General features: G+C 37.0%; 1 protein-coding gene across 1 annotated transcript in view; it reads right to left on the minus strand.

Moving 5' to 3' along the window:
* Positions 1-16854, minus strand: part of Xrn2 (5'-3' exoribonuclease 2) — a 73987-nt gene that overhangs the window by 14828 nt on the left and 42305 nt on the right. Inside the window, exons 25-27 of the mRNA XM_048455532.3 lie at positions 4798-4866; positions 4579-4710; positions 2553-2680 (exon numbers count right to left, since the gene is read on the minus strand). Coding sequence (XP_048311489.2) covers positions 2553-2680; positions 4579-4710; positions 4798-4866 — 329 coding nt within the window. The remainder of the gene's footprint in view (positions 1-2552; positions 2681-4578; positions 4711-4797; positions 4867-16854) is intronic.

The following is a 16854-nucleotide window of genomic DNA, read 5'->3' on the forward strand; positions in this document are numbered from 1 at the left end:
GAACCTTTTTTCTTTTTAAGCTATCCTACCTTAGGCATTTCATGAATAAGGGACAGACGGAGCTATTAAATGGTGAGCACATGCTTCTCTCTTTGCTGTGCAAACTTGTTTCATTCCATGGAAGTATATACAATGAAGTGTGTACAAATTCCTGTTAACTATCATCTTAAGAAACAGTACCTAAACTAAGATTAGTTACATTGGCTCTAGCATTTCAGCATCTCAATTCCTTTTTCTTTTCTTTCTTTCCTTTTTTTGGGGGGGGGGGGGTTGGTTTTTCTAGACAGGGTTTCTCTGAACCCCTCTGCACTACCAAAAAAAAAAAAAAATAGAATAAGGCATTGGGGAGATGGCAGCAGTCAAGAATACTCATTCCCAGCACTCACAACTACCTGTTAATTCCAGCTCTAGGGGAATCTATGCCTTCTCCACTGGCATACATACACATGTGGCATGCACATAAACACATACAAGACACATAAATAAAAGTAAATCTTGAAAAAAGAAAACTGTTGCAATACAAAGTTTCCCTGACAGTGAGTTATGATTGTTGTATTCGATTTCAGTAAGTTATACAACACAGAAAAGCCAAAGCATCAGATAGCATACCTGATAACAAGTAGACCCTGAGAGAATGAGATCTTCAGAACTCATTTCTTCTTAGGGACTATGTCCAGAAAATCTGTGCTTCAAGTTAGAAATGGTTTGTAAATCAACTGGCATTAAAACTGTGATAAGCACAGAGCACAGACACATCCTAACAATCTCCAACTTTACCTGGCACTTTAATAACTACCTAGCATACCCACCTAAAGCAATGTCTGATTGTATGGCATAAAGTACTGAGATACAATCTGGATCAAGAAAGGATGGCTTAAATCTGTTGTGACAGATTGAGCCTGTTGTTCCAGCACTCAGAAGACTAAGCAAAAGAATTTCTGAAGCCTAATCCAGGTGGTGGTAGCACATGCCTTTAATCCCAGCACTCAGGAGGCAGAGGCAGGTGGATCTCTGTGAATTCGAGGCCAGTCTGGTCTATAAGAGCTAGTTCAGGACAGGCTCCAAAGCTACAGAGAAACCCTGTCTCGAAACCACCACCCCACCCCCCCCCACCCCCGCAAAAAAGGGGAAGATTTCTGAAGTCTGAGACCTACATACTGGCAAACACAAAATCTAATCTCAAAGACAACAAAAAACAACAACAAAACAATTGAGATGGGAGAGAGGGAGAGAAGCTTAAAGACTTCTGAGTTCTCTGCACTAAAGCAGCACTCTTTCTTTTTATTACACATGGTAGCAGACATCAAACACAAGACCCTGACAAGCAAGACAAAGATCTATTGTTGAGTCACATTTCCTGCTCTCATCCTTCTTTGAAATCAAATTTTTGTAATAAGATTACAAACATTCAAAAATAGATTTTAAGTGTTATTGCACCCCTGACTTAACAAATGCTAGCTTCTTGCCAAAGCCAAACTGTCGGCCCCTGATGTGGGAATCCCCTCTGTATGCAGTGAATACCACTGGTTAATAAAAAAACCGACTTGGCCTGATAGGGTAGAACTGAGGTAGGCAGGACTGAATGCTGGGAGAAAGAAGGGCGGAGTCAGAGAGAAGCCATGCAGTCCTGCCAGATCCAGAGGGAACTTTACCTGGTAAGCCACAGCCACATGGCAATACACAGATTACTAGAATTGGGCTAAATTTAGATGTAAGAGTTAGCCAATAAAAAGCTAGAGCTAATGGGCCAAGCAGTGATTTAAATAATAAAGTTTCTGTGTGGTTATTTTGGGGCTGGGTGACAGAAACAAACACGTGGCCTTTTACTATAGTCTCCCCACTGCTACTCTTGCCTGGCTGGATATCAACCAGAAAACCAGGAATGGAAAAGTAAAGGCTGTATCAAGATAGTAGCCTGATCTGTATTTTCATGGTGAATGGGCACAGCCATGGGTTGAAAAATAACACTAAATGGGAATAAAATTAAAATCAATGGAAAACCTAAGTACTCAACTCTTTTCTAACATTACTATGGCGATCAAAATACTATATTCTTTTGAGGCTGACTTATAAACTGTCTCTAACACAAGTTCTGAGAAGTGAAAGAAAGGTCAAGGTTCTCTCAGATGAGAGGTATTACCAACTAAAGTAATGCCTGGCCTCATGTTAGGTAGAACTAACATACAATTTGGGCCAAGATAGGAATACTTTAATCCTTTAACATCTAAATGATCACAATTTCAACTCTTTAAATATTTGAATTAATAGATGGGCACCCATCAACTACATATACCTTTTTCTGCATAGTTAACTCAGAAATAGATTTATAAAGAAAGGAAAGGCAGAAATTCAGTTCACCTTAATTAGCTATATATAAACAAGAGACAAAGTATTTGGAAGACTTCTCATTAAGTGCTCTCTTACAACTCTTCTAGAATTGCTTAATTCTGCTTCTCCAGTGAAGCAACCAATCTTTTTGGTAATGAAGATGAAAACCAGTCTTTGCTCATATTTCATTTAGAATATAAAATAACCAATCAGTAAAAACTTACTTGACATAAGTTTTGGAATCTGAGCTTGCCCTCTCAACAGTGGCCTGTGTAAGCTGCCCTGGTAAGCTGCAGGTGGTGGTACATTGTTGCTGTAAACACCAGTCCCCGAGCCTCTTGGCATAACATGGCTGTAAAAGAGATCCTCAAATAAGAAAAGATATTGAGAGCTATATACAAATATATTAATACATTAAGCTGACAGATCAAATACTAGTTGTAGCCTCTATTTTATACCTGATTCATATAATAAAAGGTTCATAATTAATGTTCAAAACTGTATACATAATAGCGATAGCAAATGCTCATTTGCCATATCAAGATGGCCATAATCCTCTAAACATCTAATTACTTATGCAAAAGGCAACAACTAATTTTTTTCTGTATATGTAAGCTTTTTCCCTCAAGGATCTATTCTGTTGCTGTCACTACTAATCCTGTTGCTGTCACTACTAATTATTATCCTATATTCTGCTATTTTAATTTATTAAATCAAACACTGCCCTGTGTCTTTCTTTACTCTTAATTATAAAATGCAATCTATAGGCTATTTCCCTAAGTTACTAAAACTTTTCTCTCACTTAGTGCTATTATTATAGGCTTTGATGAGCAAGGCATATTTAGGGATACAGCTATGCTCCTTTGAAACTATTTTCTCAAGGTAAGTTCCAAGTAATAAGTATCTAAATTAAAATATTGTCTTTGAAACTAGGAACTCTACCTAGATGCACTTCAAGGTTGCTTTCTAAAAGACTAAAAATTAAGCAAATGTTACTGAGTCTATTAAAGTTGTTTCTTTTATTCTTAAGAAGAAAGACTTTCCAAACAGTGACAGTATCAGCTGACATTTACAGTGTTGAAGCTATTACCATTTCATAAGGTAGGCACTGTCCACTTTACACTTAGATGCAGACTAGTATAATAACTTATAAATACAGGAAGAAACTTCAAAGAGACATGAGTTTTACGCTTAACCTCTAAGACACTATTTTTCTTTAGTTGTCTCGTTAATATCAAAAATATTTATTAATGAGTTATAATTTTAATTCCTGAACAATGAATCATTAACATTTCCTCTAACGAGCTGCTTTTTCTGACACAGGGTCTCACTTTGCAGCCCAGATTGGATCCAACTTGTGACCTTGCCCATCACTGTTCTGATTTTTTTTTTTTATGGCAAGGTTTCTCTGTGTAGCTCTGCCTGTCCTGAAACTCACTCTGTAGACCAGGCTGGCCTCAAACTTACAGAGATCCCCCTGCCTGTGCCTCCTAAATTCTGGGATTAAAGGCATGCACCACCACCAGGCTATCATCGTTCTTTTTATCCCAGACTTAACTATCATTGCTTCAAAGTTCTTTAAATGTAAATAGTTTCTTCCATCACTAGGAAAAAGACAATCCAACAGCAAATAAGGGTAAAAGATAAAAAACTCAAATTTATAAAGGAAATACAGATGGTCAAATAAACATTATCTTAGTGGGCATGGAAATGCCAATTCAAACAACAATGAGAGACCACTTTTTAAGCAAAGGAAAATAAAATTTAAGAGCCTGGTGTCTTTGTGCACTAATATATTAGTTAATATTCATAAAGATACTCTGTTGTAGTGATGCATAACAAACTCAAACTTTACTGACATTAAAGGCAATATTTCATTCCTGTGTCTGCTAGAAAACTAGAAAAAACCTATAAAGAGAATAGACTCTACATGCAACAAATGAAGCTAAATATATACATATATACACAAACATCTAAAGAAAAGAAAAATTAATCCCCAGTACTCTGAAGGCAGAGGCAGACAGAGCTCTGAGTTTAAGGTCAGCTTGGTCTACATAGCGAGTTCCAGACCAGACAGCCAGAAAGATCCTGCAGCCAAAAAAAGTGGGGGGGTGTAGATTATCAAAATCACTAACATAGATAAAAAGTAGTAGTACTGATTAGTCTCTTAAATATCTGTGGCAGAAATATTAACTTGTTTATGGAATGACTCAAAAAATATAATATACAAACAGGAATCATAAAACTCACCCTAAAGTTCTAAAAGCTGCCTGGTCCAGGTGAACAGGCCGCCGGTCCCGATTAAAGCCAAGCTGGGGTTTCCACTGCCGTCCATTGCTGGATTTTTCCCAGTCACCAGGTTTCAAAACTGCTGCTGGCTTCCTGATCATTTGAAAATACACTATTTAGGATACAGGGATGGACGCTATCACAAAGCACACATGTAGGTAGGTAGTTTACTATTGTTACCTTGCTCCAGGAAGCATTACAGCTTTAAAAACATAATCTTCAGCAAACTGTGGATCTTTAAAATTAATACTGAAAGAGAACAACAAAAATTTTAATGATTTGATTATGTCATTGGTTTAATTATCAAGTAAACAAAGATTTTTTTTAATGTCTAAACAGGGTAACTAAAATTCAAAACTACCCACATTATTATCTTAGAATACTGCTGTTGTCAAATGGTTAAATATCTTTCTTACCAAACTACCTCTGATCTCTAATGTTTTGTCTTCAGGTAACTCTCTTTACAAAGAGCCAGGTTCTACATCTATAAATGACTACAGAAAAAATAATACACATTATCCCAAATCCTGAGTAGTTCCAGTACAATACCAGAAAAGCAGAGGAAGTTTATAACAATATCTAAAAATAAAATGTATACACAAATAGCTAAGCAACTGTGCTGGCTAGTTTTATGCCAACTTGACACAAGCTTGACACCTGAGAGGAGGGAACTTCAATTAAGAAAATGCCTCCATAAATTAGGTTGCTTAATTAGGGACTGATGGAGGACCCAGCCAATTGCAGGTGGTGTCACCTTTGAGCTGGTGGTCTTGGGTTCTGTAAGAAAGCAGGCTGAGCAAGTCACAAGGAGCACTTCTCCATGGTCTCTGCATCCTGCCCCTTTTAAATTCTTTTCCTGACTTCCTTTGATGATGAACATTGATATGGAAGTGTAAGCTAGATAAACCCTTTCCTCCCCAAATTGCTTGATCATGGTGTTTCAGTGCAGTAATAAAAATCCTAACTAAGACGGCAACTTCTGGGGACAGGGGACGACAAACATTAAGAGCTTAACTAAATGTCATAGCTGGAATCACACACCCTTCCTTAGTAAAATCTTGGTTAACAACTAAAGATATACTGAGTAGCTCTATCAAATTTTCCCTTTTTGGTGGTAGCAGGTGTACATATATCTAGCCCCTAAATTGTTAGGTATATGTCCGAGTCTTCCTTCTAACTCAGGACCAACCATTCTAGTTTAGTTATGCATCAGGCTTATACTCGGGAATGCTTATGACATCCTTATTCACCATGTTGTAAGTTATAATCTGAATGTGTGAATAATATTTCAACTTGTTAAAGAAACCAAGATTCATCCAAAAAATGAAATCCTCAGGAGACAAGTAAAAGAACTTAGTAACAAAAAAATAACGTGTAAAGTATATACACAGTAGACCAAAGATACATTTCAGTAACTGTTATTTTCTTTGTGTAATCATTATCTCCTTGTCAATCCTATCTTTTTAATATTTTCTAAATTACTCTTATAATTACAATTAATTTTTATAGTCAGTTAAAACCTTTTGCCAGGTGATTGTGGTGGCACACACCTTTAATCCCAGCACTTGGGAGGCAGAGGCAGGAAGATCTCTGAGTTTGAGGCCAGTCTAATCTATAAAGTGAGTTCCAGGACGGGCAGAACTGTTATACAGAGAAACCTAGTCTCCAAAAAAAAAAAAAAAGAAAGAAAAAAGAAAAAAAGTTGGCATTTTGAGGCAGCTAATAATTTTCTTTCTTGTTCAATATCATCATTTTTACAACTAGGGTCCATGTGTTATACAGAAAAATTTACTATAGCAAAACTGGAATAGCAATGAAATGTTTCAGAGTAGAACTAAAGAATGCTTCACAGTTTTTGTTTCTTTGTTTTTTAGTGTTATGTGATGCGGTTTCTCTGTCATAGTTGTTTTGTAAACAAGAGAGTAGATATGCAATAAGATGCCATAAAAAGATGCCAAATAAAAGCTGTGTGCACTTGTCTTTCATAAACAAAGGTATGCATGAATGGGGGAGAGGAACAAGGAAATTCTTTCAACTGGAAACCAAGGAAAACACCAAAGGGGCTGAAGTCTGAGGTACAGTAAGGCTAGTTATGGAATGGCAGAAAAAAATATTGCTGAAATCTTGCCGGGCGGTGATGGTGCAGGCCTTTAGTCCCAGCACCCGGGAGGCAGAGGTAGGCAGATCTCTGTGAGTTCGAGGCCAACTTGGTCTACAAGAGCTAGTTCCAGGACAGGCTTCAAACAAAACAAAACAAAAAAACCAAAACGAAAAAAAAAATCCAAAATATTGCTGAAATCTATACAACACTTGAAAAATTAAAAGCTGTCTTTCTCAGACTATTCCAAAAGACTGAAAAAACAGACTGTGTCAAAAACAGACTCATTCTATGAGGCTAGCATTACCCAGATACCAAACCACACAAACGGCATAATAACCACAAAGAATACAGACCAATATTTCTGATGAATATGTATGTAAAAATTGTCAACAAAACCCTGTCAAACTGAATTGAGTAAGACATCAAAAAGATGAAACACCAAGATTAAGTAGGATTTATCCCAGAGATGTGATGGGATTTTCACAAGTCAGTAAAAACAGTGCCTCTGGTATATGGTTTGAATATGTAATGTCCTCCCCACACTCATGATTTGAATGTTGGTCACTACTTAGTAACCTTTTGTGAAGGTTGTAAAAACCAGAAGGTGGCTCACCTGGAGGAAATAGGTTACTGGGGAGGAAGTCCTTGTGAGTACATTATTTATGGCCACTTTCTGCCACATTCTGTTTTCTGGTTAGTCATGAAGTAAAACAACTCTCCTCTGCTCAGCATTTTCATGTGCTCTGCCCAAGCTTTTAAGAGCAAACAATTAAGACCCAAACTATTTAAAGTTGTAAGCCAAAATAATTTATCCTCTTAAGCTGTTTTATGGACCCTGTCACAGCAATGAGAAAAGTAACTAAAGCATCATTACATTCATGTATTGGAAGTGGATGTAATTAAAGTGGAAGTAATATAATTCAAGAGGAAGGCAAAACCATACGATCATTTTTAAAAAAGCACCCAATAAATCCAACATTTGTAGTGGGTTTATTTGTCCCATCCTTGACACTAGGCTATCTGGTTCAATAGAGGTGGAGCTTCTTGTCATAACTCCTTTAAAAGGAAGGAGGCAGGTGTGTGGTGGTTGGATATTGACTTTTGGTTCCATTTACCCCAGGCAGAGCAGAAGACCTCAGCAGTTCTTTACCTTGCTATTTGTGTTTCCTAATGAATCTTTTGATATCCTTTTATTCAGGCTCTTGTGGATTTACACTTTTTCCTACATCTGGCGTCCAACATGGGCTCAAACCCACAACCCTGAGATTAAGGGTTCTGTTTTGGTCTTTAGAGAAAAATAGAAATATCCATCTTAAGGAAATCAAATGACCCTGGACATCTAAATGTCTAAAGAAGGGAAAGCTATCCAGAACAAAAATATCAAGCAAAGAGAAATCTGACCTATGGTAGCAATAGTCTCTGCAGGATAAAATCTCACTATCTTAACATCTCTCTCTTTACTTCTCAGTATACTGGCAGTCCTGGCTCAATTAAAAATTAAAGCTGGCTATGGAGTTGCAGCATGGCTCTCTCCTCTAAACCCAAGCATGTTGTTAAAAGACGAATTCAGAGTTTCAGAAGAGTCGCTTGCTGTGGGACAGAAAACCAAAAATCCCAAATTGGCTAGCTGAGACAGTCTACCTTCTTACAACAATCTAGCCAGAACTTCAGATAGGAACTTCAGATAAGCCTTAACCACTACTCAGAGACTGGCTTAACCATTGTTTTAGTTTTCTTTACAGGATCGCATAGAGATATTCCCCCAAGGCAGCTGGAAGTGAATTCTAAGAAAACAAAGCCCCATCTCTAAAGGGATGGTTTGGTTTTTCTAATGGTTGATTATAAGTTATTACAGGGTTGGAAGCATAATAATAATAGTTAGATTCAGGAATCTCCTTTGGTATAGAAAAAAAGGGGTATAGATAGGATAGGATAATAAGATCGATTAGTGTGTCTTCTTGTAAACTATTTTAGCAACTATTAATTATAGACAATTTACAATGATAGAGATTCTTGTATATCGTTGAGTAAAATTATTTTGCATTTCTAAGATAATTTGTATACTGATACAAATTTAAAATTATATTTATCAGATTATGTATGATCCTATTTTGTTTACAATGTTTTGCACACAAATGTAACACTTTTCGTCATATAGCATGTATATATGTATGTTTCTATATATGCTTAAGATACTTTATATATTGACAGAATTTAAGGATATTTTTGTCATATTACACTATACATTTCTACCTCTGATCAAGATATTTTTATATATGTTACAATTTTGATATCATTGTCCTTATGCTGCACATCTGTTTAAAGATTACTTTTATGTAAAGTTCATGTCTGTAAGCTGTATAGGCTATTGAGAAATATAGGTTATAGTCACCCATGTTTGTTATACTTATGTTAGCTAGCTTCTCTATATGCACAGAGATGTACTCCACATAGATCTTCAAACACTTCAGACCTACAAAATTTGACATTTAAATATTTTAATAATTTAAAACTCTGCTGATGTGAGACACAACTGCTCCTGACAGCACCAAACTATTCCCAAGAGAATAATGGGCACCAGAGACACTTCATATGGAGCTTGTTTTCTTCTTGGCAAAACTGGCCTATCAGGTGAAGAATTGTCCTTGCCTTGACTCAGCAGTCAGTAAGCATGCTGCCCAAACAGGATTCAAGAAAAAGCAACTGTTGAACCTTGCCAAAACGGGGTAGGAGAGTCTTTTGATTTTTTCCTGCTTCTAAAAATGGTCTGTCAAATATTCTAGGCCTATACCCAAAGTCGGTTGCCTCAATGTTGCAGAGACCTTGGGTAACTGTCCAGGTGACCAGCTGTTCCTGTCATTTCTTACACCTTTTGGAAGTCATTTGCTTGCACTTCCTGCTTACTCAGGTAATATTTACCTTCTCAGGTCTTTGATGGGGTTGAAGACTACATAGTCACAGTCACTGTCCTCTCATATTTTAGCTAAAGCATTTTAGTTACAAGACTTAGACTCATCAGAATAGGGTATCTGTTGAAATAATCTCCGTTATTTGCCAATTACCCATTAGCCTGGATATTTAGGATGTATTTCTTACGTGATATTGTTCTTGTTGGTTGTAGTTCTATTTTGTGTATGTTTGGTGTGGAACAATTGTCTATATTCTGTCGATAATGTTTTAAATAAACGCTGATTGGCCAGTAGCCAGGTAGGAAATATAGGTGGAATTATATAGATTCCAATCAGACAGGAAGTAGAGATGGGTCAATGAGAACAGGAGAATTCTAGGAAGAGGGAAGCTCCCTCTGCAATCCTGTCCAGACACAGAAAGAGCGAGATGTGACTATGCCACTGAAAAAGGTACTGAGCTATGCGGCTAACACAGATAAGAATAATGGGCTAATGTAAGTTATAAGAGTTAATAAGAAGCCTGAGCTAATGGGTCAATCAGTTTATGATTAATGTAGACCTCTGTGTGATTTCTTTGGGACTAAACGGCTGGGGGACTGGGCAGGACAGAAACTCAGTCAACATATGTTGTTACCCTTTCTTTTTCCTGGACAAAACTTGATAACTGTTCTTATTGTATACAGTTTTTTTTTTTATTATTTTTTGGGAAGAACATTCTTATTTAGACAAAAGTGAGACGTGTAGTGAGTATTCACCCCATCCATGACCTTGGGCTATCTGGCCCAATAGAGGTAGAGCTTCTAGATCAGACTACTGGTTCCATTCATCCCTGGGCAGGGTGGAAGACCTTGGCAGCTGTCCACCTTGTCATTATTCATGAGTGTTCCCTAATATATCTTTGCTATCCTTTTATTTGGGCTTTTGTGGATTCACACTTACACCTACACTCATTATTTTTTGTTGTTGTTCTTTTGATATAGGGTTTCAATGTGTAACAGTTTTGGCTGTCCTGGAACTTGCTTTGTAGACCAAGCTGAACTTGAACTCACAGAGATCTGCCTGTCTCTTCTTCTCAAGTGCTGGGATTAAATGTGTGCATCACCACCATCCGGCAAAAATACAACAGTCTTTCTTGATTAAAAAAAAAACCCTCAATAAGTTAGGCATAAAAGGAAAATGGGTCAACATAACAAAGGTTATATATGAAAAAGCAAAAACAATCTTAAGCTTTAATGGGAAAAGGTTGAAACTGTTTCCTCTGATATATGAAACAAATTAAAGGGTTCTATGCTCACCATTCCTATCTAACATAATTTTGCCAGGGTTATTAAGTAAGGCAAAGAGAAAAAGGACATCCAAAGCGGAACAAAAGAACCAACAAGTCAACTCACTGCTGTCAGGTTATATGCTCTTATATACAGAATCCCCTGAAGACTACTAAAACCCAATGCAATTGATAAATTTAGTAAAATTACAAGATACAAAAATCAATACACAGGGAAAGTAACAGAGAGAGAGAGAGAGAGAGAGAGAGAGAGAGAGAGAGAGAGAGAGAGAGAGAGAGAGAAAAGCATTTTACCCCACTAATAACAAACTGGCTGAAAAGCTAATTTTTAAAAAGCAGTTTCATGGGGCTAAAGAAATGTCTCAGCAATTAAAGGCACTTGTTGCTCTTGTAGAGGACCTGTGCCCATACTAGGCAGTTTACAACCACTTGTAACTTTAGTTTCAGGGGATCTTGCACAAACATGGATCACATACAAACATTCAAGTACACACACACATAAAAAACACATTTTTAGAGGCAGTCTCCTTCTCATACTCAACATTTTAAAGGAAGAAAAAAACTAGGAATAAATTAAACTAAGAAGTAAAAGACATCTATGAAAATTATGATACTGACAAAAAAATTCATGCAAAGATACATAAAAGGCTCAAGAAATCAAACTATTAGCTGGACAGTGGTGGTCCACACCTTTAACCCCAGCACTTGAGAGGCATAGGCAGGTGGACCTCTGTTCAAGCCCAGCCTAGTCTACAGAGTGAGCTCCAGGACCGCCAGGGCTACACAGAGAAACCCTATGTTAAAAAACCAAAGAGAGATTTTTAAAAGGAACAAAGGCATGGTCTTCTTCCCAAGACCAAAGAAAAACGCAATTTAAATGAAGCAGTCCTTCTCACAATAGGGATCTGGGAGAGCTGTAAACCCTATAAAAATGATCTTAGTACTTACTAAATTCTCCCAAGGAAGACATAGAGCTAGTACTGTTCTACTGTTGCATACAACAAATGCCTTAAATTCTCAAGACTCTATTCTCCTATGGAGAAAGAACAGACAGTTTAGGAAAGAGCGTTCAATGGGTATGTTCAAGTTCAGACGACAGAGTGAAAGGATGATCTCCAGCAAGTCACACACAGAATGATCTGAAACTAAGAAAATGAACAAGATCAGCAAAATAACAAGCTCTGGGGAAGAGGAACTAGGCTCAGGGTGCCAAAGATAATCTCCTCTGGCTCTGTAGACCAGGCTGGCCTCAGAGATCTGCATGCCTCTGCCTCCTGAGTGCTGGGAATAATGGCATGTACTAGCATGCCTAGGTAACAACAAAGAGATTTAATAAGAGCTGGAACTAACATTTGGGAAAACAAATATACTCATTTGCAATTTACTTCATGTACCATTCCTTTAACTTAAATATTTTCATTTTCCATGCTCATTCTCTGGAAGGGGAAGAAGTTCAAGTCAATAGGGAAAAAAATTCCCAAAGTTTCCCTCAGAACCACACCCGAACAATAATTTTTATACTTAAGGTATTATACAAATCATTTAAAGAAAGAAAAGTATCTAAAAATAAATCTGGACATAGCAATTAGGAGACAAAGATATTACTTATAATCTTAAAGATTAAATCATTCCTTTACTCACTGGATATCTGAGAACATAAAAAAAATAAAGACTTTTAAAATTTCAAATCATAACTAAAAATGTATATAGAAGTGTACTTTCCAATGTTGTAACATCAGCCACAGCACAAACTTACTCCCTAAAGCAAAACCCACCAGGCAAAGATTCAAAGTGGGGAAAAAAATCTATTAAAGTTCAAAAGCCTTTTAAAAAACATTCTATGTACCTACCTACCTATTTATCAATCTATTTGTGCAGTGGAACACACAAGCCATGGTACAAGGTCAGAGACAGGTTTGGCGGCAGGCACCTTTACCTGCTGAGATATCTCTGGCTAAGGATAATCTTTGATATGGGTCCATACATTTCCTGTCCCTTCACTTCTCTCAGGTGTATTATCTTGTAAGAACTCAGGTAAAACACTGAAGAGATACATATTGATGACCAACCCAAATCTCTACAAACCAGAAACAGGAACTAGTATGTAGGTAGAATTTATCTGGAAAAGGAAGCCCCAACGCTTAAGACAAGAGAGAACTCACCCTGCCTCTCATGAAAGTCCAAAGAAGAGGAAAGTCAACAGCAGAATGGCTATGGCAAAAGGACTATAGCTCTGTGGTAGAGTATGTGCCCCAAAACTTTAAATGAAAGTTCCTAAGTCAGCCCAGCTTATGAATTCAAAAGGTTGTTTGGCTGAGACCAGCAGATTTACTTTATTCCATACAACTGTGCACCTGAGAATATTTTCACCTGCTTTTTTCAAACAGATGTAACAGTGTTGACTCAACATCTGACTTAGTTCATTTTAAGATTTGAGGTGCTGTCAAGATGTTGCAGAGCTGCAGAGGGTAAAGGCCTTTACTGTACAAACCTGACAACCCAGTTTCATCTCTGGAACCCACAAAAAGATGGAAGAACCAACTCCTCAAGTCATTCTCTGATAGTCACATGTGCTGTGTGTGGTGTGTGTGTGTATTGTGCACATATACCTGCATGCCTAATAACAAATTTTAAAATAAAAAAAAATTATTCTGACAAATGCTGTTCCAACACTGTTTGAGAATGGTAGCATGCTTCTCAAAGCAAGGAGAAAACTCCACACAGCAAGATTCATTTTTACTCTACCGTTTCTAAACCAATGCAATCTGTTCTTGCAGGGAGTTTTTATGATTCATATACTTGACATTTTAAAACAAAGAGTGTGTAGAACTGTGACATTCTATCAAGAGAGGTTAACCAGTTCAATGTCCTAGATGCAAATCCTCCTAAGTGTTTTCCACCATTAGACCTGCTGTTGAGTGTATGTATCCCACTTCCTCTAGGCTTTGATTCTCAGTTACCTATGTGCTAGCTGTGAGCCTTATAAATACTATGGTAATTATTAACATTTAAAATTTGTCTTACACACAATCCAATTAAAAAGCAAAACTGTCTGAAGAGATGAAATGATCTATGCTACATTTATTCAAAGATGATCAGAGTAACTTTGAAAGACACAACTCTTTCAAGAAAAAAAATGTTATAACTGAAAATGTCTAATACAAAATTATACAAATTACACATTTTTTTTAAACAGAAAACAATCAAAAAAGCAATAGAAGTTAGTTCATAGACAGGCAAATAAATAAGGAAAGAACATTTCAAACACTGAAAGAAAGGCAAAAAGGTCAAAGCAATGTTGAAAGGACAGCCAGAATGGCAAGGAGGTAACCTTAAGAAAGCAGAGATTCAAGCCACAGAGCCAATGACCCTTTCACAGGAGTGGCATAGCTGATATCCACATTATAATTCATAACAGTGGCAAAATTACAGTTATGAAGTAGCAATGAAGATAATTTTATGGTTGGGGGTCACCATAACATGAGGAACTGTATTAAAGGGTTATAGCATTAGGAAGGTTAAGAATCACTGCTCTAAATCATGACAGGCCTAGAAGCACACACTGAGTGTGTATGAATGCCTCCTGCCCCTCCAAGAGAAGAGGCAATTGTGCTGATGAACTGTACTTTTCTATAATTTAAGTCATATATAGCATGATTTATATATTTAGAGCTTATTGGGGGATATCAATCACACTATGAGCCCCAAGCTTGCATTTACATTGACTACATAAAATTAACCTTGGGTCAGGAGGCTGAGTTAGCAACTAGTTGACAGTAATCACAGAACAGCAGAGGGTATCTGGAAGAGATAGAGAGACACAGTAAGTTGGGATAATTGGGCCTTTTCTGGATAGGTGACCAGAAGAAACGCAGATCTTTCAGAGATGTCAGTAAGGAGAGAGGGTTAGCTAGTTGCTATTCAGTCTCTCTGAGCTTGCAGGTTTTCACCCCAGCCTTAGAATCTTGAGTCTTATTTATAAATAGAATGATAGAAATTCAGTTAAAGCTACCTTTAGCGGCAGCAACAGGGCCAATGCCTGTGGGAACTGAATTCCCACCAGGCTACGGCCTGAGCAGCCAGGCTGCTGCTAGAGAAACTGGCCGAGAACTGCAGAGTTGCAATTGCAGGCCGAAATAGAAGTAGTTTAAGGTGCAGTCACTGTGTCAAAGATAAAACAACAAGAGTTAACTAGCATTATTAGAAAAAACACTATGTCCAAACAAATTAAATTGTGAAGGAAAAAACCAAGATAAGGACAATTAAATGATCAAAGTTAAGCTACTAATACAATGAATGGCTAAGGAAATCAATACTGAAAAAAATGAAAGATCTCCCAGGCCACAAGTTATATCTGCTTATAATGAATTTGAGAGGTAAGACCAGATGTGACAGGAACCAATATCAATCTGAGGAAAGAATTTCAAGAATGGAAGGAGATACTGGCTGAAGGAAAGTATAAAAAGAGTCAAAATAATGACTGGAAGGTTCTATTTTTTGATCTTCATTTATCAATTACAATTGGAATATACAATGCAGACATATTATGTGCATGCACATGCATGCATGTGTGCAAGTGCGAGTGTGCACACACGCCCGCACGCGCACACACACACACACACACACACACACACACATACACACACACACACACACTTGCAAAAACCTGGATCTTGGCCTCAAATTCATCTCTCAGAGAAAATGCTGAAAATTACACTGTAAAATAAAAATAAGCTCAAATTTTCCACAAATTTTTAGAAAATTGTCTCAAAAAAAGTCCACATCTGAAGAAGTTTAAACAAAAAGCTGAATATGCACCTAGAACTTAGATTCGTTTTATAAACTTAATGAGAATAGTAGATACATTAGGCATCAAATATTACAGGGTCCTTTATGTTTGGAAACAATGAGCCAGCAAGTTCATTACCTATCACTCAAAAAAATACTCCAGGACTTGTCCACTGATCTATAGCTCTCCTACGGGCAAACTTCTCTATCATAATTAGAAACTTGAGTAGAATTAACCATTTCTAGAGGGCTTGGTAGTAAAGCCTTTGAAAAATGCAGAAAACCCAAGGAGTATAAACAAAAATGTAACAATTCAAATAGAGAACTGGTGTAATTAACTGGTCTGAAGCACCAATGTGAGGCAGAGACCCCACAGGTTAATGCATTGTCCACACTAAATGTGGCAGAGCCAGTTTGTTTGTGATGGGCTTAGGAGCATGGCTTTTAAGTCTGCACTTCACCCTTAACAAAAGAACAAAGAGAGAATCAGGACAAACCACATAAAAAGATAAACAGCAAAACATATATATAAAATAAGCTCTTCTAGAACAGCAATTAGCTATTTGCTAGATCCATTTACGTCAGGAAATAAACTGATTATAGTTTGGAATGAGAAATTTAAGTAAAATCTACAGTATCTCCTGAAAGTATGAGCAATTTTAACAATGGGTCAGAGAGAAAGACTTAGAATTATCATGTATTTACCAAATTCTTAAATGTATTTGATTTGGTCTTGCCTAAAAACTGCCAAAAATAATAACAGCATGAACTCAGAGTTTGCACACAGAAGCAGTGTGCTATTGTACACTTTATCTGTAACAGTTACATCCCACCCTCCCCTCCCCCCCTTTTTGAACTCAATAGAAGATATTGAAGTTAGGGGTAAATTTTCCAGCTAATCTTAAGAAAATATACTACATAATATTTTTATTTTTTAATTCTGCGGGACCACAATTATAGCAATAATTACAAAAACAGCGAATCAGTGTAAGTCAATGGAGCGGTAAGGTTCGTCTGCTTCTGTATAACATGCTACCCACAGACTCTATTTCCGCCTCCCACTTTCTCTAATCCTGGAAGAATCAGAGGTTGTCAAGGGAAACCAGAAAACAGATAAGCATGCTTGTTAAATCAGTAACCTTAACAATATACAT

Source organism: Myodes glareolus, chromosome 10 (assembly GCF_982192425.1).
Source record: "Myodes glareolus chromosome 10, mMyoGla1.1, whole genome shotgun sequence".
Classification (NCBI taxonomy): Eukaryota; Metazoa; Chordata; class Mammalia; order Rodentia; family Cricetidae; genus Myodes; species Myodes glareolus.